The 26,263-nt window shown below is 40.6% G+C and overlaps 1 protein-coding gene across 6 annotated transcripts in view; it reads right to left on the reverse strand.

Moving 5' to 3' along the window:
• Positions 1 to 14,743: 14,743 nt before the first annotated feature.
• Positions 14,744 to 26,263, reverse strand: part of TNFAIP8 (tumor necrosis factor, alpha-induced protein 8) — a 65,843-nt gene continuing 54,323 nt past the window's right edge. For 5 of the 6 annotated variants that reach the window (XM_014541639.1, XM_014541671.1, XM_005857091.2 and 2 more), the window contains exon 2: positions 14,744 to 16,433. In XM_014541639.1, coding sequence (XP_014397125.1) covers positions 15,868 to 16,433 — 566 coding nt within the window. In that variant the 3' untranslated portion in view covers positions 14,744 to 15,867. Of the gene's footprint in view, positions 16,434 to 22,636; positions 22,659 to 26,263 lie in introns of those variants that run through there. The other variant, XM_014541661.1, reaches the window with a different exon arrangement.

The raw sequence follows: 26,263 nt of genomic DNA on the forward strand, positions 1-26,263 counted from the left end.
CTCAGTCCTTTGCACCTGAGGAAGTTCTAAAACTCTAAGTCCCATCAATGGTGGTACCTTATACATAATTACTGTACAGAATGTTTTCAGATTTTTTTTCATGTTAGCACAGCCTGGATAAACAGAATGATGAATAGAGCTGCGCAAGGCAGTTCTCCCTCAGCAGTGTGTGGCAGAATGTCAGGCAAAAATAGAAGGCGGAGTAAGTACAATGGGCGATAAATTATGACTGTGATAATAGAAATATGATTCCTTGAGTCTTGGCTGATGCTTACTATGAAACACGGATTCAAAGAGTTTTGAAAAATTTGATAATAAATTACCAAATGTCTGCCACAAGAGCTTATTCTTCTACTAGGGGCCCAGTGCATGAATTTGTGCACCTTGAAAGGAACTGTGGGCCGCGAGGCTGCGGAAGGCACAGGGGCAGGTCTTGGCCCATCTTCCGTGCCCCTGCCCAGTCCCTCCCGCCACAGCCCTCAGTCCCCTGTCTGCTGGCAGCCCCGCTCCGGCTGCTCCCATGTGCTAACGGCACCAGCCCCACTCGCACCCGCTGATGGCGCAGAGTGATTGGGGCTGGTGCCAACAGCAGTTGCAAGAGGGGGCTGCTGCCCCGATCGCCCCTCAGGAGCAGGGGGAGGTGGAGAAGCCCTGAGGGGGGATCAGGGCCGGCAGCCACCGCTCACATCCGCTGACAGCGCCAAGTGATCGGGGCCAGCGCCAGGCACTGGCAGTGGGTGCGAGCACCAGGCAGGACCGTGGTGTGCAGGAGCAAAGAATTTTCAGTAACCACCAAAGGATTGCCCCGATGACAGCGACCGGTGCTCCACCTTGGTCTGGCACCCCCGCTCACCTGCTCCACCATCCGGCCTTGGCCAATGCCCGCCATGTTCTGTGCTCTGCTGCCTGCTGCTGACACCCGCCATGTTTCCTGTGCGCACCCTGGTGGTCAGTGCATGTTATAGCAACCAGTTGTTCAGTTGTTCGGTTGTTCTGCCATTCCATCTATTTGCATATTAGCCTTTTATTATATAGGATTAGATTTCTACAACCTCTCTCCAAAGAGTTCAAAGTGTTGTACTGAATGGAATGCAAACATCTTTTCAACACTGTCAGAGGCAAAGCCTCGTCTAGCCATGGCGGTGGGAGAAAAGATGGGAGATGGAGAAAACAATAACCAAGATGCCTTAAAGACTGGAGATAACTTCAGATGACTGGAGAAAGAGCGATAGCTCCATCTTTGATTGTGAAAACTCAGTTGGCAAAAGGAATGAGCATACAAATAAAGTCCTGTACTACAGCAATCTTGAAAGCTTGGGGAAGCTTATTGCAACTCGGGAGACACATCACGTCCTGAACCTTGGGATCCTGCAGCAGATTTAGATCCAGAACATCTCATGATACAATTCCCTGAACTCCTCTCCCTAATGCCCTCCTGCTGTTAACACTGGTCTCTCTTATACAATGCTCATTTATTATGGAAAAATATTTGCCTCCAGTGCATCACAAACTTGTATTTTTGCCATTGGATCAGCATTCGTTCCTGACTGTATGTCTGCTCGAGTCAATATGATTTTACAATCAAGCCCCCAAATCTCAGGAACTTCTCAGAAGCAGTTCAGCCTTGTCCCCAGGCTGAGAAGTCACTACATCAAGGTCTATCTCAGAAATCTCAGCAAAGAAGCGTGGAGTCCAGTGGCTTGTCATTATCCATTTCTGCAGTCAGGGGATTATGAAGCTGTGATTGTGCAGACCTGGGTCACATGTCACCTTTAGAGCTGGGGTGCAGTTAGCTCCGCCTGCACTGAGAGAACTAGAAGAGGAGATTCCCAGTGAATGTTGGACTATTAGAAATAGAGTAAGTGAGTTCTGGGCAGCCAAGAAGCAACACGTGTCCACCTCAACCACTTTTCAGCCCTTTCCTCTCCATAGTTTCCTAATACAATCACTTTTGCCTTCCACTATGTCTGAATATAGTGCAAATAATGCCCTTGGTGTCATACACTGTGTTGACCTTGACTATCAGCAACCACACACTGGTCATTGCTGTATGATGAGGATCATTAATATTCATTTCCTTAATACAGTCATGTGTCGCCTAACAACAGGAATATGATCTAAGAAATGCATCATTAGGTGACCTTGTCATTGTGCTAAAACCATAGAGTGCACTTACACAAACCTACTTCACACCTAGTCCATACAGTAGAGCCTACTGCTCCGAGGCTATAAACCGGTATGGCATGATGCTGTACTGAATATTGTAGGCAACTATAACACAGTGGGAAGCATTTGTGTATCTAAGCATACCTAAACACAGAAAGGGTACAGTCAACTATGGCATAAGAAATAAAAATGCTTCACCAGTATAGGGCCCTTGAATGGAGCTTGTAGGATGGAGTGGTTGTGGGTGAGTCGGGGAGTGAGTGGTGAGTGACTGGGAAGGCCCAGGGCATTACTATGCACTGCTGTGACTTTATAGACACTGCACACTTGGGCTACACTACATGTATTTAATTTTTTTCTTCAATAATAAATTAAACTTAGCTTACTGTGACATTTTTACTTCACACTTTTTAATTTTAAAAAATTTTAGATGTTTAAAATAGCAGATTAAAACACATTCATTGCACAGCTACACAAAAATATTTTCTTTATTTACCTATTCTATAAGCCTTTTTCTATTAATTTTTTTCTTTTACTTTTTAAAGTTTTTTTTTTTGTTGTTAAAAACTAAGACACAAACACCCACTTTAGCCTAAGCCTACACAGGGTCAGCACCATCAATAGCACTGCCTTCCACCTCCACATCTTGCCCCACTGGAAGGTCTCCAGAGACAACGAAGCGTGGACTGTCATCTCCTGTGATGACGATGCCACTAAGGTAAGCAAGTAACACACCACGGACATTCCTCTCTGCGACATTACAACAGCTATGATGTCACTAGGCAACAGGAAATTTTCAGCTCCATTATAACCTTATGGGACCATCATCAAATATGTGGTCCATTCTTTACAGAAACATTATTATGTGGCACATGACTATACTGTTTCAGTCTCTGCTCATATCTTTCATTGATTTCTGTTGCCCCAAGTCATACACACACACACACACACACACACCCCCCACAGGGAGCCAAGCCAATGGCAACATCTGACAACAACCACGAAGACCTGAGATAATAACCATCATGGTGACAGGGGAAATGTCAAGGATGGTCAGGGTGGCGGAAGGCGTTTATTACCATTTTCAAATTGACCTCAGAACAAGGCATGCTATCAATACTAAATTCACATAAAATAAATCATTCTTTCAAGTAAACTTCTCGATTTCTCCCTTTGAGCACAGTATTTCAAAAATAAGTAAAAAAGAGTAGATACTTTTTACCCACATCTGGTTCCCAGAGTAATCGCATGTAATCAGAAAAATTATTGAGTGGTTCATTAGGAAGGAGTGATTATACTTCCACAATGAGACATCTTCTCCAGCTTTTCAGAGCAAGAAACATATATGATGAGAATAGAACAATTTTTTCCCAAGAGACATCCTTTTTCCTCAATGTGATTCAGTTCTGCCCACAGTCTGAGGCGGCCACTGGAAAATCCCACTATCGGCCTTTTGGGTGATCCTGGGGGTATTGACTCGTGGGAACTAGGTCTCCTGGTTCTCTCAACCCTACAGTGAACAATGTGGGCTCAGGAGCTGGAGGGCAAGGACTCCCACCTTGCAGGCTTAAGAGGACACAGGCAAGGAGGCGATGCGTGGTGACTAACGGGTGGCTCTGGAGGCGGGCAGCCTGGCTTATCATCCCAGCCTCCCCTTACCCCTGTGAGTCCTCCAACAGTCCTCTCCGTCGGGGCCTGCATTTTTCTCGTCTATAAAATGGTGATGAGTTCCTAGCTTCCAGAGTTGTGATAGACACAGATGGTCCAGAAAGAGAGTTAGCATAGAGCCAGGCATGTGCTACTACTAGTAAACAAACATTCGTTTGAATTACGCTTTTTGATTTGTGTTGTACTGTTTGTTGTTGCCTTTTATTTTGGTTTATGTTTAAGTGCTCAGGAGGTAAAGCTCAGCCTGAACTCTTACTTCCATCAGGAGAAGGACTGTCATTGACAATTTAAAACAGCCTTGAATTGAGAAAGGAGACCACCATTGGATAACTTCGTTCTTCCCTGGAAATAGGAAAACACCAGGTTTAGATTTCCCTTTACCTACCGCTTGGAAGGGCTAGCAAACAAATCTTAAGCAGCATACAGAATGTTTAATACACTTAATATGTGTGTTTTTTCTAGAGTTTGTGCTTCTATTTTAAATTATTTTGACTTTTAATTCTGGTCCAAGGATATAATAGGACTCATCACACAACCCAAAAAGAAAAATTCAGAGCATTATTAATAGTGATAGCTTCTATTTATGGATATCCTGTTCTGAGTGCTATATGTGCCTTTAATGATTATTTGAGATGGGCACTCTGGGTGTGCCCATTTTATAGATGAGGAAACGGAGGCTCAATGAAATGAAATCACTTTCCCAAGCTTCAACTACAAAGCTTGTTTTCTTAACCTGAGGACACTTTGCAGCCTTCCAAAGTAGTTTAAATAAATGCTCACAAATGCTTAAAAATAATAAACCTTAATTTGAACCAATACATCCTCATGATATTTCAGGACAGACTTTAATTCTGAATTCTAGCTGTTTTTTCTCCACTGACCAGGCCAGGTGCTCAGTCTGTTTCTTGGCAAAGTTTCCTGGGAATAGAGGTTCCTTGTGTTCCCTCTCCCTTCTCTAAAAAGCAAGAAATTTTTACAGGAAATGCAGAACCAACCTAGCGATCATCTTCTAGCAATCAGAACTCTCTCCATTATAAGAACAGAAACATGACTCACTATGGTCTAAGGCAATAAATACCAAATGTATTGGCTCTTGAAACTGAAGAAGTCGGAGGCAAGGCTGACTACAGGCGGGCAGAAAGCACTGCTTCATATGATGCACCAGGACTCACTTTCTCTCCACCTCTTGACTCTGCTTTTCAGGTTTGTTCTTTCTCGGACTGGCTCTCTCCTCACGGAAGCACATTGGCTGCCAGAAGCTCCAGGCGCAAGCCTCGTAGTTTCACATTCAGTGGGAGGAGAGAATGGTTCTTTGCCTATGTCTTAAGCAGAAGTCAGAGGATGGTCTATTGTTGAACCTGATTACATGGCTGCATCCTGTACTCATCCTGGAATCAGTCACTGACTCAAAGGAAATAAAATGCTCTGATTGGCCAGACCCAGGTCATGTGCCCAACTGGCACCAGAGGTGACAGTAGCACCTGGATAGAGAGATGGGGACAGGTGGTAGTCCTAAAGAAAAACCAGAATGTTGTTAACAATTGAAAGAGAATGCATGTCTAGCTGCAAATGTAAATGATAAAACATAAGTGATTATAGGTCCTAATTCCCTATGAGCTTAGGTACTCAGTTCTACATATTACTGTTATTTTTTTTTAACCAGGGGCAAAGGTAAATGCAGTCCTCCGCCACCACAAATGATACAGTTGAGTGTCGTACACTTGGGGAAATCACAGGGGTCAGCACACCCGGAATGCAATGGGTGAGCCTCACCCTGGGAAAACCACCTTCATGATCCTGATCTCTCTCCTGCCCGTTAAGTAGCGACCATACATGTTCTTAACTAAACTCCAGGCACATGTAATGACAATAAGACATAACATTAGAAATCAGGACAATTCCTAAAATCTAGGCCAGATGACTACTGACAACATATGGGCAGTATATCTGACAAAGTATAGATTTAATAAGTTAATATAAAGCATCGCTTACTCAACAATTAAGTTAGGCCAGAGTCAAAACCTTCAAATCCAGAGCAACATAACAAGTGCCAATCATCTCTTTTCATCCACACTCACTTTGTCACGACCTTGGAAATTCTAGGATTTAAAACAAGGAAGTCCTAACAGAGAATAAAGGAGCCAGAGGCAAGCAGGCTTAGAAGTTTTCAGCTTATCCTTAATGCTAACAGAGGAGAAAGGCCCTTCTCAGATGGCGCCCATATGGTTTACATATTGTATACATAGCATTTATGTCAAATCTACAGCCAGAGACAAGGGTGATGCAGAAGGAGCCCACCAATCACTTTTCCCAGGGCTGGAATCCACTGTGAACAGAATCTCAGTCAGGCAGTGGGGGATGAGAGGGGTCATTGTTGGAGGGAGCCACAGATCGGCGAGACGGAATTTGGTTTAGTTGAATGAAACTGTTAGCAGAGTTCGGGTGCCCTTGGTTGAATATGCTATTATGTTCCAGGCGTAAAAGAAAGGCACCGCATGATAGTTAGTGAGTGTTTTCAAAATGAAGATGAACATTTAACTCTAAATCTGAATCTTCCTCAAATATCAACTGCTAATATAAAATGCCCTAAGGATTAAGCAAGTCTTCTAAATACACTCTCATTTACTTTTTATTGCATTTATTGGGGTGACATTGGTTAATAAAATTGTATAGGTTTTAGGTGAACAATTCTATAATACATCATCTGTATGTTGTATTGTGTATTTATCACTCTGAGTCAAGACTCTATTCTATCACTATTTATCCCCCTTTATCCTTATATTTAACTGCACAACACACCATGGAGAGTATCCTCATGAGATTCATTGCCTAAACTTGGCAGTCACTCTTAGAGCTGGTTCAAAAGAATATTTGAGGAATCAAATGAGCAAAAGAAGCCAGACACAAAAGAGTAAATATTGAATGATTCCACTTAAATGTAGCTCAAAAACAGGTAAAACTAATCTCTAGTGCGAGATGGAAGTCAGAACAGTGGCTAAGTTGGGTGAGGAACTTCTGGGTGATAGAAATATTTTTCTTAATCAGAGTGCTGGTTAACAGGTGTGTTCACTTTGTGAGAAATTTCTAGAACTGCAACCTTATGATTTTCTATATGTATGTTATATGTCAATAAGTTTAGTGAGAGGAGGAAGAGGAGGGTAGGGGGAAAAACAAAAGGAAGACTGGAAGGAAATGAATGGAAATTTAAAACAAAAAAATAAAATAACAAGAGCCTGAAAAGATGTTTCATTAAGTAAAATCACAAGGAGCTATAATGACACACCTATTAGAACAGCTAAAACTTACCAATGGTGATGCTGACAAATGCTGGTGAGGATTTGGAGAAAATAGCGTGGTGTTCGCGTAAAGTGGTATTGCCATTCTGGAACATGTTTTACGCAGCATTTACCATATGGTTCAACAATCATATGCTAGGGCATTTATTCCAGAGAAATAGAAAATTATTTCACAAAAAAATCTATACACAAATATTAATAACAACTTTATTCATAGTAGAAAAATACTGGAAATGACCCAAATATCCTTCAGTGGATGAATGGTTGAACAAACTCTTGTACATCCATATAATGGACTACTACTCAGCAATAAAAAGGGATGAATTACCGATACACACAACAACTGGATAGACCTCAAGGGTGTCATGCTTAGTGAAGAGTTAATTGCCAAAGTTTATATACTTTATGATTCCATTTATGTAACATTCTCAAAATGATAGAACTATAGAGATAGAGAGAAGATGACCGGTTACTAGGGATGGGAGGGGGATGGGGAGGGAGTGGGTGTGAGCACAGAAAGGTAGGTGGCAGGAGAGAGGTCTTCTGTGGTGATGGAACAGTTCTGTATATTGATTATGGTGGTACAATGGGATACAATGACACGAAACTATGCACACACACATATATGCACATTAAAAAGATAAACTCTCTATAGTGAAAACTAAATAAGGTCTGTGGTCTAGTAACAACATATCAATATCAATTCTGGGTTTTGAGATTGTGCCACACCTGTATAACAGGTCACCTTCAGAGAAAATCAGATGAAGGTAGGTACTCAAGACTCTCTGCTCTCTTTATGAGTCTCTAATTGTTTTTAAATGAAAGTTTTTTTTAATAAGAGAAGAATCTTCAAGTCTCTTCAGTTTTGATTAGCCCCATACATGTTTGCCTATGCTGCTGCCCCCGGGCAGGGTTGCTACCCCAGTCTTACTGTTAAGCAAGTACATCTACAGATAATACACATGGTGAGGGGCAGCCCACCACGCGTCTGGGGCTCACTGGTTCATCTCTCTTGCTCCTTGGGCTCGTGTGATTTGCATAGTGGGTTTCACATCAACTTAGAATTTAACTCTTTTCCTAAAAGTGGAATCTTTGTGTATATGTAGAAAGATTTTCTTAAATATTATGAGGACTAAACAGAAAAATTAAAGGTAAGCTACTTAGGGAGACCATCTGACCATCTGCATTGAAATTATCATTGGAAAAGGATGAACAAATTTAGGCTGTCAAATTCCAAACTCGAATTGTGCTGACAGCAGCCAGGAAGTCAGAGATCCTTCCCAAGGTGGCTAAAGGGAGTGGGAGCCAATGTCCTATCAGGGGATTGCTTCATTAAAGGCTGGGAGAAAGGAGTGTGGCAAAGGCCACGTGAATGCAGATCAGAGCAGACATCTTTCTTGGCCTGCTGATAAATGCAAAACTGGTTCAGCACACAGGGTAGGGTTTTACACAATCAGCCCTGTTATTATTACTGCCCTTGGTTGAAATTACGTGGCTCATCAAGAGACAGACAAGACAAACTCAAACTTCAAAGCCCATCTTTTTGTAATCAGGAAAAATAAAAATTCCTGTCATGAGTTAGCAGGTATCAGGAACTGCTGTGATGTGTCCAAAAAGAACTTGGCACATCAACTCTCTAGACATACCCAATGAAAAGGAAAGCATCCCTGTCCTGGCTAGAGCCACAGGGAAAGCCGCTGGGGATGAGATACATTTAGGGTCTAAACCTCAGTCTGCATTCCTGGGCCTGATTTCCAATTCTTTGCCAGCAAGAGGACATGCTGTTTGTTAACTTTTTCCCCTTTTATTTATTTACTTTTAATCTGAGAATATTTTTTTATTGATTGAGAGAGAGAGAGAGAGAGAGAGAGAGAGAAACATCAAATGAGAGAGAAATACTGATTGGTTGCTTCCGGCATGCTCCCCACCAGGGATGGAAGGTGGATTCTTTTGGTGTACAGGCCCATGTTCCAATCAACTGAGCCACACCAGCCAGGGCTTGTTAACTTTTCCTTTTCAAGATGCAGGAAGCTCTAGGCAGTGACAAACATGTGACAAGGGAGCAGACAGAACCAAACCAGCCAGAGGCATGGCTGGCAAGAAATATGGAAGGGCCATCCTCACCGGACCAGTTCAATCATGTGCTTCTGAGTCCTCGCCTGGGATTTCAGGGGACACCGATTTACCTCCCTGAGGACAAGGACTTGAAGCCAGTTTATCCAGCTTCACAAGTGGGGCTATAATCTATTTCTTAAAACAAATAATAATAAAAAACATGATTTAAATAACTGTTTCCTATTCCTATTTCTCAAATATCCCCAAGAATTAAAAAATTGTTAATTAAAATGTTCCTCCTTTGTTTTCACTCAGATTCCTCCACTCAGTACAGTTTGTAATCTATGTCATGCCATAGACTCATTCACAAACATTTTTATTTTGAATGAAAAAAAAGAAGGCCTGTAAACATTTTTCTTTTACCTGCACCGTCACCACACACACACACACACACACACACACACACACACGTATTTTTATTTTGAATGAAAAAAAGGGTCTGTAAACACTTTTCTTTTATCTGCACCGTCACAACACACACACACACATACACACACACACGTACTGCCATTGATTTTTGAAAAGAAATCTGCCACTACTTTGAGCTCATTGCTTTTAAAGCATGAATTGAAAACTCAAAAAACTGTGAAAATGTTAAAGCCAGAAAATGTATTCGAGGCTAACAAAGCCTTTCTTGGGACCCTCCTCATCCAGGGAATCCCAATTTAATACTAACTTACCTGTGGCCTAGTCTGTCCCCACATGAGTAAACTCCTCAAGGATAGGAACGAGGTGTTCCTGTGTAGTTCCCAGGCCCAACCTGGTGATGGACACATAATAGGTGTTCATTATACATTGAAAGCAAAAATCAATTTTTTAAGGAGACTGGGATTTAATAAAATTGTCTTGGCCTGCGGAAATCTGTTATTTTAGGCTTACTTTCTTTGCTTAGTAAACAATACCTTACACGGGAATAGTCTTCAGAAGGTTGCAAAGCCCTCTGTGTTTTGCTTAATTTATCCAAAAAATGAGAATATGAAGTAAGTGATTTTATCCAAACTTTAGAGATAAGGTGAGAAGGCTCTCAGGCATTCATGGAGCCAGAAACCCTGGAAAAGGCCCAAGCACATGCCGGGTGTACCCTGCTAGGTTCTACCTGGCCACCCTCCAGGGAGTCCCCAGGCAGAAGAGATCACAAACTCCTGCACTTGGGTTTCCGGTGACTGTTTCAGCAAGCCGAGAATGGGACTCCTTAGTTATGAGAACACAAAGCTGGTAAGATATGGCAGCGCTTGTCAAGCGGTGTGCCATAAGAACTTTCAAAACATGCAACACCTGACTGTTTAGTCAGGGGCCCTGATCTCTTTTCCCTTGGATTGTCCACTAAAAAAATTACAACACAATAGCTGTCCGGTGTGAATGAATTAAAGTTATACCTATTTTTTTGTCAGATCGGCAAAAAAATATATTTTTCGGTGTGCTGCAGAATCCTGGTAATTAGATTCTGTGTGCCATGGGGTGAAAAAGGTTGAACATCGCTGTGATAAGGGAACAGCAATAATGCTGGCACTTTTATCTAATTATCAGCAAGTCCTTGTCCAGGACATTTAATACCTTTTATAAATGTATAATTTGCTTGGCAGGTATTTCTCCTTTAGTGAAAACAATTGGTCTTAGCAGCAAAAGATGCTGACAGTCACTGCAGATGGGTGCCTAGTGGCTCTTGCTGGGCTGATAAGAGTCCATTTCCAGGAAAATGTAACCTTGATTTCTTATAAAACATCGGTCATCTCAGATAATGGTGACAATCTAGGTACGGATGCTTATATTCATATCTCACATCAGGCAGTTTTAAGTGACTTTATCTGTAAGCTTTTAAATGGAAAAACTAAAGTACAGAGAAGCATGTTGTCTTAGATCACTCTGCAAATCAAAACACGTACTTCTTAAAAGAAAATATTCTTTTCTTGTGTTAAGGACAAACCCCATGAGGCAGAAATATAGTTATGCAGCTGTCGGTGGGGAGGGCAGGGAATTTCCTCAGCCACCCATGCAGGAAGAGGAGGGGCCTTATCCATTGGCTGGCTCATCTTATGAAGATCCACTGGAAATTAGGTGGACACAGAGCACCATTCTCTGTGCTTGCGGAACATTTTCCAAAGCACAGATGTTTTTCTCTTAACTGTGAACGCTGGCTGGCTTGTACATATCCCTTTTCAGGGCTCAGCTGATGGGCTGATTCGGAGTGAGTTGTCCCCTGTAGCTTGGGACCCATGTTCATTGCTGGATGGAAAACACATCTTTGGCTAGACAGACATAAATCAATATTACGGGAAAATGTTTCCATTTTGGGAAATTCCCCAAAATAAAAGTGTCTTTCTGGCTCTGGGCCTATATAACTAACCATGAGGACACCTCAATAAAAAAGAAAATGGATTTTCAATAGTTTTGCCATACTAGTGATATGTGATTATGAGCTCCTGAAGATTTTTCTGTTCCACTTTAGAAACAAAAAGTTGACTCATTTTTTTTTCTGGTTAGTGCCTCAGTGTTTTCATTAGGTATTTCTAAAAGACTTTATCTGAATCACAGTAAGAAAATTATTTCAGAGCTAGGATAAAATTTTACCTGTCATAAACAGCACTGAGTGTTAAAACCTGCTTTGAGCTTAACAAATTACACAGAAGCTTAATGCCCAGGAATACAATATATCAAGTAAACCAGTAATTTTTCAAACACTGAAAGGTTCAATTAATTTAGATAATACAAGTTTGGAAATGCAAGGTTGGCTAAAAATATTATAAATCCTATTAACTTGCTAATTAAGTTTGTTTTATTAGAATATTTTAATTTCCTAGCAATCAAATAGCATTTAACTTTTTACAACAAATATTTCATCATATGGATAGACACATTCATCTGTTATTTATTATCTGTCAAGATTGATATGCTAAATTATAACTTAGCTTAATGTGCTCTCATTAAGTATCTTGAGGATAAATTTAAATTTTCAGTAAAAATGCAATTAACTTGAAATGTAGACCCAAAAAATGCTTGTGGAGGAAAAAAATCCATCATTACGTTTAAGCTTTATGTTTATGTAAGTATTTATTTATATAGTGGGAGAGAAAAAACTTTCCAGATAATTACGAATGAGATACTGTGATATAATACATTATTTCTGTGTTAAAGCCACTGACATTTGCTTTTTTAAAATTAATTTTGAGTTGTATATGAAAGGTCTATTAATCAGAAAAACACAAGGTTATCTTTAAACTTACTTGTTCAGATATTTCCAAACTGGAAACCCGGAAAATCATAAAGTTGCAAACTGGCGTTATACCTTTTCTGGGGACAAAATGGTGAGCTGTTGCTTCCTTTTTGGGTGTGTGCACACAGAGCACTGTGTCCACTGAAAACCACCTGGGGGCTGGGGTACCTCACGTGTCAACGCTCAAAGTCATCGTTAATTGTGAGCACCTTGAGTTTCAGTTCCAGAAGGGACAGAAATCTGAGCCATGAGATGCCCCCAAGTGAGGAGCCATGTTGAAAATTTCATAAAATGTCTTTGTATAAATTACACCCAGACCTGAGAATAGGGCAGCCCTGTGGAATTTAAATATTATCTGAAATGTCGTTATGTGAAAACCACTTTAGAAGCACACAGCCCACTCTTCTCTGAACCAATGGTGTTTCTAGAATTGCCTTGATCCATTCTATCTTTAAAGGAAAATACAGTTTTATTGATATTATGGTTTTGATACTTAATACCTATGTGACCTTCGGCAAATTCCTTAACTTCTCTTGCCCTAGTGTCCTCATCTGTAAAATGGTGAAGGTTGTGGCAGGGATTAAGTGAGTTAATGTCAACTGTTAAAACTAGTATAATCCCTGGCTGGCATGGCTCAGTGGTTGAACATTGACTTATGAACCAGGAGGTTATGGTTCAATTCTGGGTCAGGGCACATGCCTGGGTGTGGGCTCGATCCCCATTGGGAGGCATGTAAGAGGCAGCCAATCAATGATTCTTTCTCATCATTGATGTTTCTATCTCTCTCTTTCTCTCTGAAATCAATAAAAATATATTTTTTAAAAATACTAGTATTATCACTCATCTACTAGATTAACTCATAATTTTGCAGAGAAGCCATCAGCATTAAAATTTAAAAAAGCAATTACAACACAATTCATAAGTTTTTTCCAAAATGTAAAAAGACTCAATCTTTAAAAAACTTTCATAAGACCCCCAAAATGACTATTGCTTGGCTCAGAATTATCTATCCTAAATACATTTAGATTCTTTCTAGCTTTAACCACCCCTACTCCACCCTCCTCCCCACCCCACAACTAAATTCATGCACAAAGAGTCCTGTTGCATCAAAGATGAACTTGCTGATCAAGACTTTAGAACTGATCCTTAGGGCATGCCTCCCAGGCACAGGGTTGGTAAGGAGATGAGTTCCTTCTAGAAGATGAAGCTGAGAGATAACAACAAACAGTTTTCCCTCCTTCAGGATACTCCTCACTACCTTCCTTCTGTGTGAGATTAGGAGTAGCGCTACACCTGCAGGCACAACTCTAAGATCGGATGTGTCCAGACTGATCTAAATGTATCCCTAGGTCAGTGGTCTGCAAACTCATTAGTCAACAGAACCAAATATCAACAGTACAACGATTGAAAATTTTTTTGAGAGCCAAATTTTTTAAACTTAAACTATATAGGTAGGTACATTGTTATTAACTTAATTAGGGTACTCCTAAGGCTTAGGAAGAGCCACACTCAAGGGGCAAAAGAACCGCATGTGGCTTACGAGCCGCAGTTTGCCAACCACTGCCCTAGGTCCTCTCTCTCTGGTGGTCCTCTCCGTAGCTAGAGATGAGCAAGAAGCACACACCATCCGCCCGGGCACTCCATTTTCCACACTTGCTGAGGGAGGTCTTAGAGAACAGAATGCACCAAATCAGGAGCTCCCACAGATCACACTCAGCTTTCTCAAGTGAGGAAAGAAGAGCTGGTCAAGGAAGGCTGCTGAGCTAAATTTATGAGCTACTCCACAGAACATGAAGCTAGAGGGGTCATTTCTGCAGTCACTATGCTATTTCTATGACATATAGGAGTCACCCACTAGCTCTAGGAAGTAAGGAGAGTAATTTAAGTTCAAATCTTTATGTCAGGATTTAGTATCGAACAGGGAGATACTCTTTGCCTCTGCTGCTTGTCTTAGACAGACACATGAGGGTCCCAGGGAAGCTGGCTACCTTCTCTAGGTGGTAGTGGGTTAAAGCAGATCCCAATCTCTGGAAGTTTTAGTTGTAGGCCCTTTCCCAGGGAACTATTATTTGAATGTCACTATTCTAGGAGGCAGTCAAATTCAAGGCAGGAGTACACTAAATCACAGACATGATGACAATGCAAATGTTTAGTGCTGGTGGTTGCCTGTTATTTCCTAGGTGATACTGTTGGCCCACAGGCTTCCTTTCTTTTTTACAAAATAAGCAAATGTTTACTTTATCATTTACACACATAAAATATACAGAAACAACATACAAACTGCTCAAAATGCAAATACTCTGGTTTACTTATCACAATAGCAAATAAAAAAATAGCAAAAACCTTTTCAGTTAAATAAAAAAGTGGCATTCTTTATTTACCTATCAAACCTTACTAAGCATTGAAATGCATTCATTTTCATTCTCATGTTCTGTGGTAATATCCTTTCTTCCCTTTTGCCCCTCATTACCCTAAATTATTTTGATGGGCTCATCTCTAAAAGAAAGATTGTTTTAATTTTCTTAATATCACGTACTTTTTATTGCCCTAATATCAAGAACAATCTAGAGTTTTCTTTGTCTTTTACATTTGAAATGAATATTAAAAATGGAGAGTCCATCAGCACATTTTCAAGGTAACATGAAAGTTAAGCCCTCAGCAAGCATTTCAAAGCAATGGCATGCCATTCTGTTCTGGGGAATTATCATGTTTGGGGAAGTGTCAGGTTGGTACTAAAAACCAGGACTCACCTCCAGAAGCAGATCTGATATTAAACATTATTCATAACCTCAAATACAGTTGTTTTCTATAATAGAGAAGCAGTTTTCTAGTTCTCTGAGGGTTCCAATTTGACTACCTTAATTCTTTAATGTCTTAATAAAGACAATTCTTGAATGTCAATGACAAAAGTATTTAGCAAAAGAATGTTCGACAAAGGTAGAGTTGAAAATGGAATGGTTTCAAATGGAGAAATGACAGCAAGGGAAAGTTCTTGGCTTTTTAAAAGAGGTATATATACATAGTAAGGAATAAAAGTGAATCAAAACACATAATTCTGTACATGTTAGAAATATCCAATGTGCTGCCAACACAACAACTGCCCTAAAAAAGATGCATCGAGGTTTGGAGCCACACATACTTTTCTCTGTATAACTCGACATTTGCGTTATGCGACCAAACATCTTTCCCAGGTTCTGTTAACCCTTAGAAGCATTTAACAACTTTTGGCAATATGCTTTTCTTCAAATAAAACGAGCTTCACAAGACATTGTCATTAATGTCTGACACTTGGATTGGGCAAAGTCTTTCTGAAATATGTTTACTCTTCAAAAAAACTCTTCTTTCCTTCATAAATCAACAGCGCTCCATCTTCAGATAAATCAGGAGCAGTCACCATCTTAATTCACATGCTCATATGTTCTCTTCATCCAACATTTTGTTGACGCCATCACAAAGTTTTTTTAAGTGGGGTTTAAAATTCCCAAAGGGATTATACAAGGCAGCCAGAAAATCACAATCTGAAAAGTGATCAAAGACATTATTAATCCGTCCGTGCGACTTTGCGGTGAGGTGGCGCTGAATGATCTGGTGCAGCAACTCTCTGCATTCGTTCAGCAGCCTGGACAGCACGTTCCGGTCAAAGGTGTAGTCCACCTGATGGAAACTGACCACGGTCATCGCAAGCTGATGAACTTTCTTCTTAAATTTCTCCATCAGCGCTAGCTCATCTTGATTGAACTGATTATTCCTGTACAGAATGGCCAACTTGAGGACTGTTTTGATGAGGTTTTTGATGATCTTCTCGGCCTCCTTCTTGTTCTGGGTGTACTCCCTGGTCACCCGGTACAGCTCATCTAGCACTTCGCTGCTCGTGTCATCGATTAAGGTGGTAGCGATGGATTTGGATACCATTTTACCCAAGATCTTCTTTTGTGCCTGAACGGCCAGGTTTTTGGAATTAAAGACATCTGTGGCCACTAAAAAACAAAGGGTGGGGGAATAACAGATCAGTATCAGTGACAGAGCAAATTAAAAACAGATACAATGGTGCATTTTCCTTCTCATTTTCCCACTATATGTACAATATGTCTCCCATCTACTGATATTAGTTTCTGTTTAGAAAAGAGCTAAAAAAAAAAATTTCCCTACATTCCTGGGCATTAGGTTGTAATTGTTGTGCATAATCTTTAAAGTCTTTGGCAATTCGAGTATTTTTTTTAATATTGATTTTTAGAGGGAGAGACGGGGGAGGGAGAGAGAAAAACATCAATGTGATAGGGTAACATCGATCAACTGCTTCCTGCAGGCCCCCTACCCGGGATAGAGCCTGAAACCTGGGCAGGTGCCCTAACTGGGAATGGAATCAGCAATCTTTCGGTACATGGGATGACACCCAACCAACTGAGCCACACTGGCCAGGGCGGCAATTCAAGTATTTTATACCTTCTGCTATGTTGTCAATACTTCGCTTAGAAGTTAAAGGGTTCAACTTTCTTAAAAATAACATTTTCTAATTAAAAAGAGTATGTCTCAGGAGGGAGTAAGGTTTTGTGCAATTTTTCTCTAGCTTCATTTGATAAGAAAGACATCAAAAAATATAAAATCAAGTGTCCTCTGGGAAACAGTTACCAAGAATAATTTAAAGAAACTCATTTAAATGTAAGAGGGACAGATGACAAAGCTATGATATTGAGTAAAACGGCAAAATCATGGAAGCAAATCCAAAGGAGAGCCCAGCGTTACAATACACTTGTAAAAAGTCAAATTTCCCAAGACACTGGTCTATACCTACCAGTTTGGCCATCCTAACCACCCTGAATTTCAAGTCCCAGAAGCTGAGTATTGGGAAAAAAATTCATTGGAGAGCTTCTTGTCACTTGCTATTTCTGATGAATGGCCACTGCTCCCTTTACACTTTTCTATGTTTTCAGAAAATAACCATACTGTATGAGCCAATAATATGTGCTACATGAACAATATACTCTGAAAAAGCCGAGTCTTAGAGTTTGCCTCTCGAATTATCCTAACTTAATTTGACAGAGGTTTAAGGTACATATTATAATAGTTGTATGTGTTAAATATTAATGAGACACTATGTGATGTTTCTAGCTTACAGCCAATCAGTGAAAATGCTCAAGCAATGTTTATTCCAAACCAAGTTTAGTTTTTCTCCAGTTCCCAGCCCCATCCCCCACTCTGTGCATGCGGCTCCACCACAGCTGTGCTTTATCCCTTTGCCTCGGTCCTCAGAGCTGTAGAGCTCAGGGTCTCTGCTCCACCTTTGGGTCCAGGAGCAGCTGTTCCCTCCATATGCCCGTGTATAGGTCTAGGTCTGGGTGTTGGAAAGCACTCATCCAGTAATGAAAGATAAAAGGCTTAAAAAGACAGATTATGAAGAATGAGTCAGGACATTAATGGTATAAAATTACTTCTAGTTTGGACAGGCCAGCAACATTAGAAAACTGCTGCTCCCGAATCCAGGCTGGGAGCACGTATCAGGAGTGACTGCCTCAGTGTGGAACTGCCGTGTTGGATTTGAAGTTTGGGCCAAAGTAGCTCATGGTGTATAGTACAGGCAGCTGCAGAGTGGTTCCCTGAGACCAGAACATCATTCCTGAATATGCAGGGCCACACACTGTGAAAGAACAGCGTGATTGGACTAGAAGTCGTACCCTCAAACAAATGTTGATATTTAAACTTCGGAAAACTGAACTGAAACTGCAGAAGAAGAAATGAAATATATTTTGAGAAAGAAAAGGAAAGTGAAAAAGCATGAGAAACAGGCAACTTTGTGAAGGTTTCCAAACTTTTTTATGCTTTCATCATTTAAGCAAGTAGTCCATTTCTATTCCTATTCTCCAGTGGTTTTGCAAAAGAGCCTATGGGTTAACTCACACCTAAGAACCAATAGCTAAAGAAATGGGAATGCAATCAGCAGTCTTTCGGTGCACGGGATGACACCCAACCAACTGAGCCATGCTGGCCAGGGCTGCAAGTCAAGTATTTTATACCTTCAGCTATGTCGTCAATAATTTGCTTAGAAATTAATATTACCATATTAAGACCAGGGACTATCTTCCATTACTGAACTTATGATATGGACCTCAACAAGTAAATAAACCTGATTGATACAGAAAGGGATACCCCCCAAATTTTCAAATACACAGTAAGTAACTTAGGATTTCAGGTATTTATTATATATAAAGTTGAAAGGTTATTCTGCTTTTAATCTATTAGAACACAGCACAGTCGCAAACATCCCATCTGGGATTCACTGCAATGCCTATTAGATGGAGTACCGTCATACACACATGGTGAAATAACTGAAGCTGGCAGAGTGTGGTCCTAGATGCCTCTGTGCTCCTTTTTCCAAGGCTGGGCTGCAAGCCTGCCCCTCGTCTAGGCTACTTTTCTTATTAAATCTAAATATCCCATTTAATTTCAAACACAGAGACCAAACAGAAACTCTGTGGTGCAGCACTTTCACTTCCCACAAGAGAAAGTATAAAAGGCAAGGCTACTGCCAGTTAAGCAAGATTGGTCCTCATTTACTGGTAACCACGTCTGAAGCAGGACAGAGAAGTTGATCTCTGAGGCTCTCACACTCATCTCAGGAACTTCAAATCCTGCTCTAGAAACACGGCAGTAGCTTCACACTCGGTTTTGTTCTGCAGTCACCTCTCAAAATGAGAATGAAGCTCTTTCTCCCCCTTTGCAGGGAAGACGTGCCTGCAGCTAATTTATTTTCTCCCATTAGTGGAGGCTTCTTTGGAGCCAACTGGGGATTGCGGCTGGGAGCTCTTGGCCAGGACTGTGTGGTCTGTGACCATGAAATGTGATTTTCTTTTCCTAGTAAATTAACCGCCTTTAGCCATTCCTGCTCAGGCTCATTTGTCAGTTCCACATCCTCTACCAGATCCTGTAAAGGCCTGGTGTATCTCAGAGCTCGTCCTGAACCGTTTTCCTGCTTCGCTCTACCCTCACTCCTGTGTGACCTCACCCACTCCCGTGGCTTCAGATGCATCCATGTGCCAATGACACCCACAGTCATAACTCAGCCCTGACCTCTTTTCCGAATTCATTTTGCAAATGCATTCAAGGTTTTTCTTTTCCTTGGCTATTTTGCAGGCATCTCAAATGTACCACGCCCCAAACTGAATCCTTGGTTTCCTCCTGCCCCCAAAGTACTCCTCCTCCATTCTATCACCATCTTAATTAATAGCATCCCTTCCATCCATTTGCTCCAGTCAGAGTCCTGGGAGTCAGCCACCATACTATCCGCTCCCTTACCCAGTCCATTATCAAGTTCTTTCTATGCTACCTGCCGCGATTCTCTAAATTCTATCTACTTCCCACCATCTCCACACACATCAGTCTAGTTTATGCCCCTTTCCAATCTGTTCCCACAAAGTAGCCAGGATTTTAAAAAATGTAAATTAGAAAATGATGCTCCGCTTAAAATATTTGCTAACCATCACACTTTCTTGTTCCTGAAATTCTCATTTGCCTAAATTTTTAATGTCTGCCTCTCCTTACCAGAATTTAAGTATTTTTTAAAATCCTCACCCAAGGATATTTTTCCGTTGATTTTTAGAGAGAGTGGAAGGGAGAAACATCGACATGAGAGACATACATCATGGACTGGTTGCCTCTTGCCGGGGACTGGGGATAGAACCCACAACTGAGATATGTGCCCTTGACCGGGAAGCCCATGGCTCTTTGATCTATGGGCCAACACTCTAACCACTGAGCAAAACTGGCAGGGCAGAATCTAAGCTTTTTGAGAGCAGAAACTGTGTCTTGCTCACTGTGTCATCCCCGGGCCTAAAAGGGTGCCTGGTACATGGTGCTTCTGAAAGAAGCAGAATCCATTTCTCCCCTCTTCACTATACTTAAATACTTCTCCATGGAAACATGCTGAGCTGCAAAATTAGAGTTTTAAATATATATGTGGGAGTTTTTGTTTGTTTGCTTTAAAGGCTAATGAAACAGATATTTGTTTTATCTAGCTAACAATGCGGTTTTCTTCCCCTTAAGAGCACTCCAGAGGGTGGTTTCTCTTACAGTCATCAATCAGCTCTCTTAAAGAGGGAAGATTTGTTATGCACCATGAGAAAACAGCAGAGGACAACAATTCAAATACTCAGTGGTTCTGACTGAGATACAGTAGAAGGAAACTTCTGCTTCTGATTGGACCTATGATTAAGGAGGTAACAGAGGGATGGACCAAAGGTATGTCCTGGGACGCAGCCAAGATGTGGATAGATGGTATCAAGGAGAAAGTGCTGAAAGTATTGATTCAATGTTTTACCTACTAGGGTGAATTCACTTGTGTTTTAAAATATACATGTACATTGTTGACTAATGAAAAATGAAGCCACATGTTAAAAGTAAACAAAGGATTACTACTATGCTAAAACTACTGAGGAGTATTTTACAGAAACAATTGTAAATGTTATTTTGCACCTACTTATCTTACTGCCCCTTCCCCCATCCTTGGTAGCTCCTTTCTTGGCTTAATCAAATAGTCCATTTTAGCAATGTTTGCTGAAAAGCAAATTGATATTCAGGGAATTCTGGCTTTAACATCAGCAATTATAAATCTGGAGATAAACATGAATGGTAAAAATATACTGACCCCTGTATATATTTTACAAAGTACTCAGAAGGTTAAAAATACACACATTTGTACAGCATTAACTAATGAAAAATTATAGTTTTATGAAATTAATAAAAATTCCCCATAACATTACCCCAACTCAGAAATTGCTAATACAGTGAAGCACTCAAGTCACGTCTTTTTTTTAAATTTTGTTTTATTGCTTAAAGTATTACAAAGAGTAGACATATGTCTCCTTTTTTTCCCCCTTGACCATCCCCCCGCCTCCCTTACCCCCTCAGTGTCTTGTGTCCATTGGTTATGCTTATATGCACGCATACAAGTCCTTCAGTTGATCTCTTACCAACGCCCCCCCCAAAACACAAAAGAAACCATCAACAAAACAAGAAGAAAGCCCACTGCACAGGACAGGAGAACATTGCCAATGTTATCACCGATAAGGGTTTAATCTCCAACATTTATAGGGAACTCATACCACTTAACAAAAGGAAGATAAACAACCCACTCAAAAAATGGGCAAAGGACCTACATAGACACTTTCTGAAAGAGGACATTCAAGTCACTTCTTTACATCCTCACCAGCAAATACATACTTTCTTCACCCATCAAACTTGTTATACCTGAAGCTTTTAAATGGTGACGACAGATGCACATTTATGGCACTGCTAATTCTTGCCTCGTTAAAATTTGATCAAGTGGGCCCAGCATTAGAAAGGATGAAAACGAAAACAATTTGGAGAGCATGTCTGGCTGTTGTAGTCTGTTAATAAAAGTTCTTTAAACAGATATATAAAATCGTATTTCTCTTGCCTCTGAGTAACTCCAAATCTAAATGGGGCTTAACAGAAAAAGACAGTTTGGGGAGCAGCAAGGGGCCATAAGCAACCGTAAACACTGTCACAGGAAGTCAACAGGCTGAGAGTTGACCTGCCTACATTGGGATTTGGAAATGCTCCAGAGAAGTAAGGAATAGTCGGAATGGCTGGAGAGCCTCCACACCAACAAATCCCAAAGTGGAAATTCAACAGGATAGAGAAGAAACAGCAAACAAAAAGAGAAAGAGAGTGCAGGGGTGGGGGTGGAGGACCACAGTCAGCATAAGCAGCAGAGATTCCAACTGTGAGGGGGCTGCCCCGGAAGGGTCAGACCTCTGACCAAGACAGCCAGCTGGAGGCAATCTTAGCCAGAGAGAAAAGACAGGTGCCAGGCACCGTAACCCCCAAATTGGCCTTAAGCCACACAGATGAGGCCCTAACACAAAGGAACATAGTCTGGAAAGAATTAATACATCTGGGATCCTTAACCTGATACTGAACACACATTTTGGTGTGTATGAGTTTTCCTGACCCCAAGTGGTTAAAAACCAACGGTATGCATCATTACAGTGACAAGTTCTGTCATTCACTCTGTGTGTTATCTACCACTTCTAAAAAGTACATGCTCACTTAAAAAGGCAACATAATTAAAAATACAAATATAGCTTGTCTGGCGTGGCTCAGCGGTTGAGTGTAGACCTATGAACTAGGAGGTCACGGTTTGATTCCTGGTCAGGGCACATACCCAGGTTGCAGGCTTGATCCCCAGTGTGAGGCCTGTAGGAGGTAGCCGGTCAATAATTCTCTCTCATCATTGATGTTTCTATCTCTCTTTCTCCTTCTCCCTTCCTCTCTGAAATCAATAAAAATTATTTTTTTAAATGACAAATATAAGGGCCAACAAAGAAAAGAATATCACTGGGTGGTTTTTCAATGGGATATTAGAACTTGTAATACACCCCCTTCCAGAGTCTTTTTATTGTTCTTTACTTAATTATTTGACAACTTTGAGTTGAAGAAAACTGATAGTATTGCAAATGCCTCTTGTCCATAGAGACACGTATGTCTAGTGGAGGGGCAACTAATTTCTCCTTTTCTTGTTTGCCTGTGTTGCACTTGGACTTCTCCTTTGAACCTACTGTAAGAGTTGACTGACTCATCATTAATTAACAAGGCAAGTAATATCCTTAACATGCACATTTTTTTATTGTAGAAGAGTCATGAGTTTACCTTCTTAAAAACATACCCATATTAACTTAAAGGGAAAAAAAGTACAGTATAAGCTTGTCTTCTAGTACACATTTCCTGTGGCAACTAATTCCCCCAGGTCCCTGGAAAAGAAGAGTTTACTTATAAAAGTCCAAATATTCTGCATCTAATGGTTCCTCGTACTGCCATGCTGCTCAGAGATATCACTGAGACTCTGTTTCCCCATCTCTAATATGAGAATAATGATCCCCAACTCTTGGAATTGTTCCAAAGATAAATGGGCACGGACCATATAGGACATGTCTCACACAATGCCTGGCACAGAATCTTCTCCACCGATCTATTTAAAGAACTCAACAAATTAGGCCCTGGCCTGGTAGCTCAGTTGGTTAGAGCGTTGTCCTGATATGTCAAGGTTGTAGGTTCAATCTCCAGTCAGGGCACATACAAGAAACAACCAATGAATGCTTAAATAAGTGGAACAACAAATTGATGTTTCTCTCGCTCTCTCCCTTCCTATCAAATCAATCAATCAATAAAAGAACTCAACACAGTAAACTTCAAACACATCCTGATGGTCTTTTGTACTGAATCACATTTGGTCAAAATTATTCAACTCCTGGAAGTAATATCGAGCTGGGAAATGCAAAATGCCAGATGGCTGTGTGAAAACAGAGACCTCACACAGTTCAGTTATCAAGGAGCTGTATTTCCTCTTCCATGATGACATTAAAAAAATCTAATACATATTAAAACTATCAGGGAATTTCCCTTTTTTAAAGATGTTGAATCTCTTGTTAGTAACAGAGTCAGTAGTACAGGGACTGTGATAGGAAGTACAAGGTTATTTTGTCTAGAGAAAATTGGAGAACAGAACTAAAGGCTACTACAAAAAAGACAGGAGGAGAAACAGTGTCAACATCCATGCAAAACTGTGCAACAGAAGCAAGATGTAAAGGAAATGAGCCAAAGATAAAGTTGAAGTGAAAATCCACAGCAGCCGACAAGATCATTCCAGTCACATGATCTCACCCAGAGTTTCCGAAGCCTCCCAGGAACCCAAATGCAGGGCAGGAAGCCAAGGGAGAACAGCGTGGATGGAAATACAAGGCTCAAGGTCAGGAGTCCTGGGTTGTAAACTTGAGTGCAATTTAATTTCTTTGAATCTCAGTTTTCTCATCTGCTAAGTGGAGCATCATTTCAGCTTAAGTGAGATTTAATGAGGTGCAAATCTGAAAGCATCCAGCAATGTGCTAGGCTCATGGCCAATGCACATTGGGTTTTGCTCCCTTACTTACTATCACTTGCAATGGAGGAGCAGGGACTCACACCAAATGCTTGCACACAGTGTGTTCTTTCTACTCATTTCTCCATTTATTACCTATTTTCCAAATTTGTGGACAAGAGAAATTATGCCCTAAAGAAAACACTATGAAGCCTCTCCCTATGTAATCTCAGGCTACTTTTGTTGCCTTAATTTTAGAGTTTCTTTGTGACTTTGTGTCTCTTATTCCTATGGTTTAGTTTTGTAATGATTTGAAATTGAAAAATGTCACTTTCTGAGTCTCAACTCCTTTTATTTCATAACAGACCCCATCTCTGCTCTTTTTCTGGCAGTTTGCTCCAGAAATCTTATGATGCTTTGATTGCTTTCTGCATGGCATAAGCTCTCACTAGAGATTCCTGCTGCCTCCAGGTTCGCTAATACCAGGATTGGAAAAAAACTGGTGATATGAAGTGGTATTGTTGGACCCCAAGGAATGTCAGTCTGGTAAATATTAGGACAGAGGTTACAAGAATAGAAATGAATTCTGTGCCTACCCAAAGTCAGAATGGGAGATTTTCAGTCCTGAGAGCCCATGGCTAGCTAACATATTTTGAACTTTTACTACATTATCCTGAGAACTACCTAGAATCTGTAGTTATCTTATTGGAGCTTCATAATCACCCCAACAGAGAAGTTATTATTATTCTCATTTTATATATAAGGTAACTGATGCCCTGAGAAATTAAGTTATTTCTCAAGGCCATAGGTCATTAAGTAAGAGATGAACTTGAACTCTGATATGTCCAACTGCAAGCTTTTCTCTTAAGAATTTCATTATAGCCCTAACTGGTTTGGCTCAGTGGATAGAGCGTCGGCCTGTGGACTCAAGGGTCCCAGGTTCGATTCCGGTCAAGGGCATGTACCTCGGTTGCAGGCACATCCCCAGTGTGGGGTGTGCAGGAGGCAACTGATCGATGTTTCTCTCTCATCGATGTTTCTAACTCTCTATCCCTCTCCCTTCCTCTGTGTAAAAAAAAAAAACCCAATAAAATATATTTTTTAAAAAAGAATTTCATTATATTGCCCTAGATGGGTAGCTCTGTTGGTTAGAGTGTTGTCCTGATACACCCAGGTTGTGGGTTCGATCCCCGGTCAGGGCACATACAAAAAGCAACCAATGAATACATAACAAAGTGGAACAACCAATCGATGTTTTTCTCTTATCTCTCTCTAAAATCAATTAAAAAAAAGAATTTCATTATACTACACGAGCTTAAGAAAGCGGCTTCCTCTTGAAGGTATAGGAAGACAATAATATTCAACTAAGTCAAGTGAAATAAAAGAAAAGAAAAGCCAGAGACCACATATCCTTGAGGAGGAAATGGATTCCATAAGGTAAATTAACCCAGCTGGGCTTGAAATAGTCTGTTTTTCCAGAGCAGTTTTAAAACATTTTAAAATATAATTTAAAATACAAAAATATGTGTTTGTTATTCAAAGGGCAGAATGTAAATATTTAAAGTGAAAAGTCTCTGTTTCAGCCTTACCACCCACTGTATAGTCTGACCCCAACCCCTGCTTCCAGGGGCAACACTGTTCTTAGAATTTTGGTACCCTTTCAGAGTCTGTTTTTTTTTCTCTGTGCATTGATAAGGATAACTATGAATAGGTACTGAGCAGTAAGTATTAAAGGCTTGCAGTTCTTAAAAAATACAACTTTGAGTGATGAGAGACTATAAACTGGAAGTGTCCATAATTCCATGCATGACTCCAACATAAAGTGATGAGTTGCTAGAGGCACCTGGCTATATTACCTTTGTTCCCACCCATGCAATAGCAATGGGAGTCCTTCAACGAGTGATGACAAGGGAGTGAGTGTGAAACACAGGTCTTTAT

The sequence above is a fragment of the Myotis brandtii genome, unplaced genomic scaffold (genome assembly GCF_000412655.1).
Source record: "Myotis brandtii unplaced genomic scaffold, ASM41265v1 scaffold1071, whole genome shotgun sequence".
NCBI classification, from domain to species: Eukaryota; Metazoa; Chordata; class Mammalia; order Chiroptera; family Vespertilionidae; genus Myotis; species Myotis brandtii.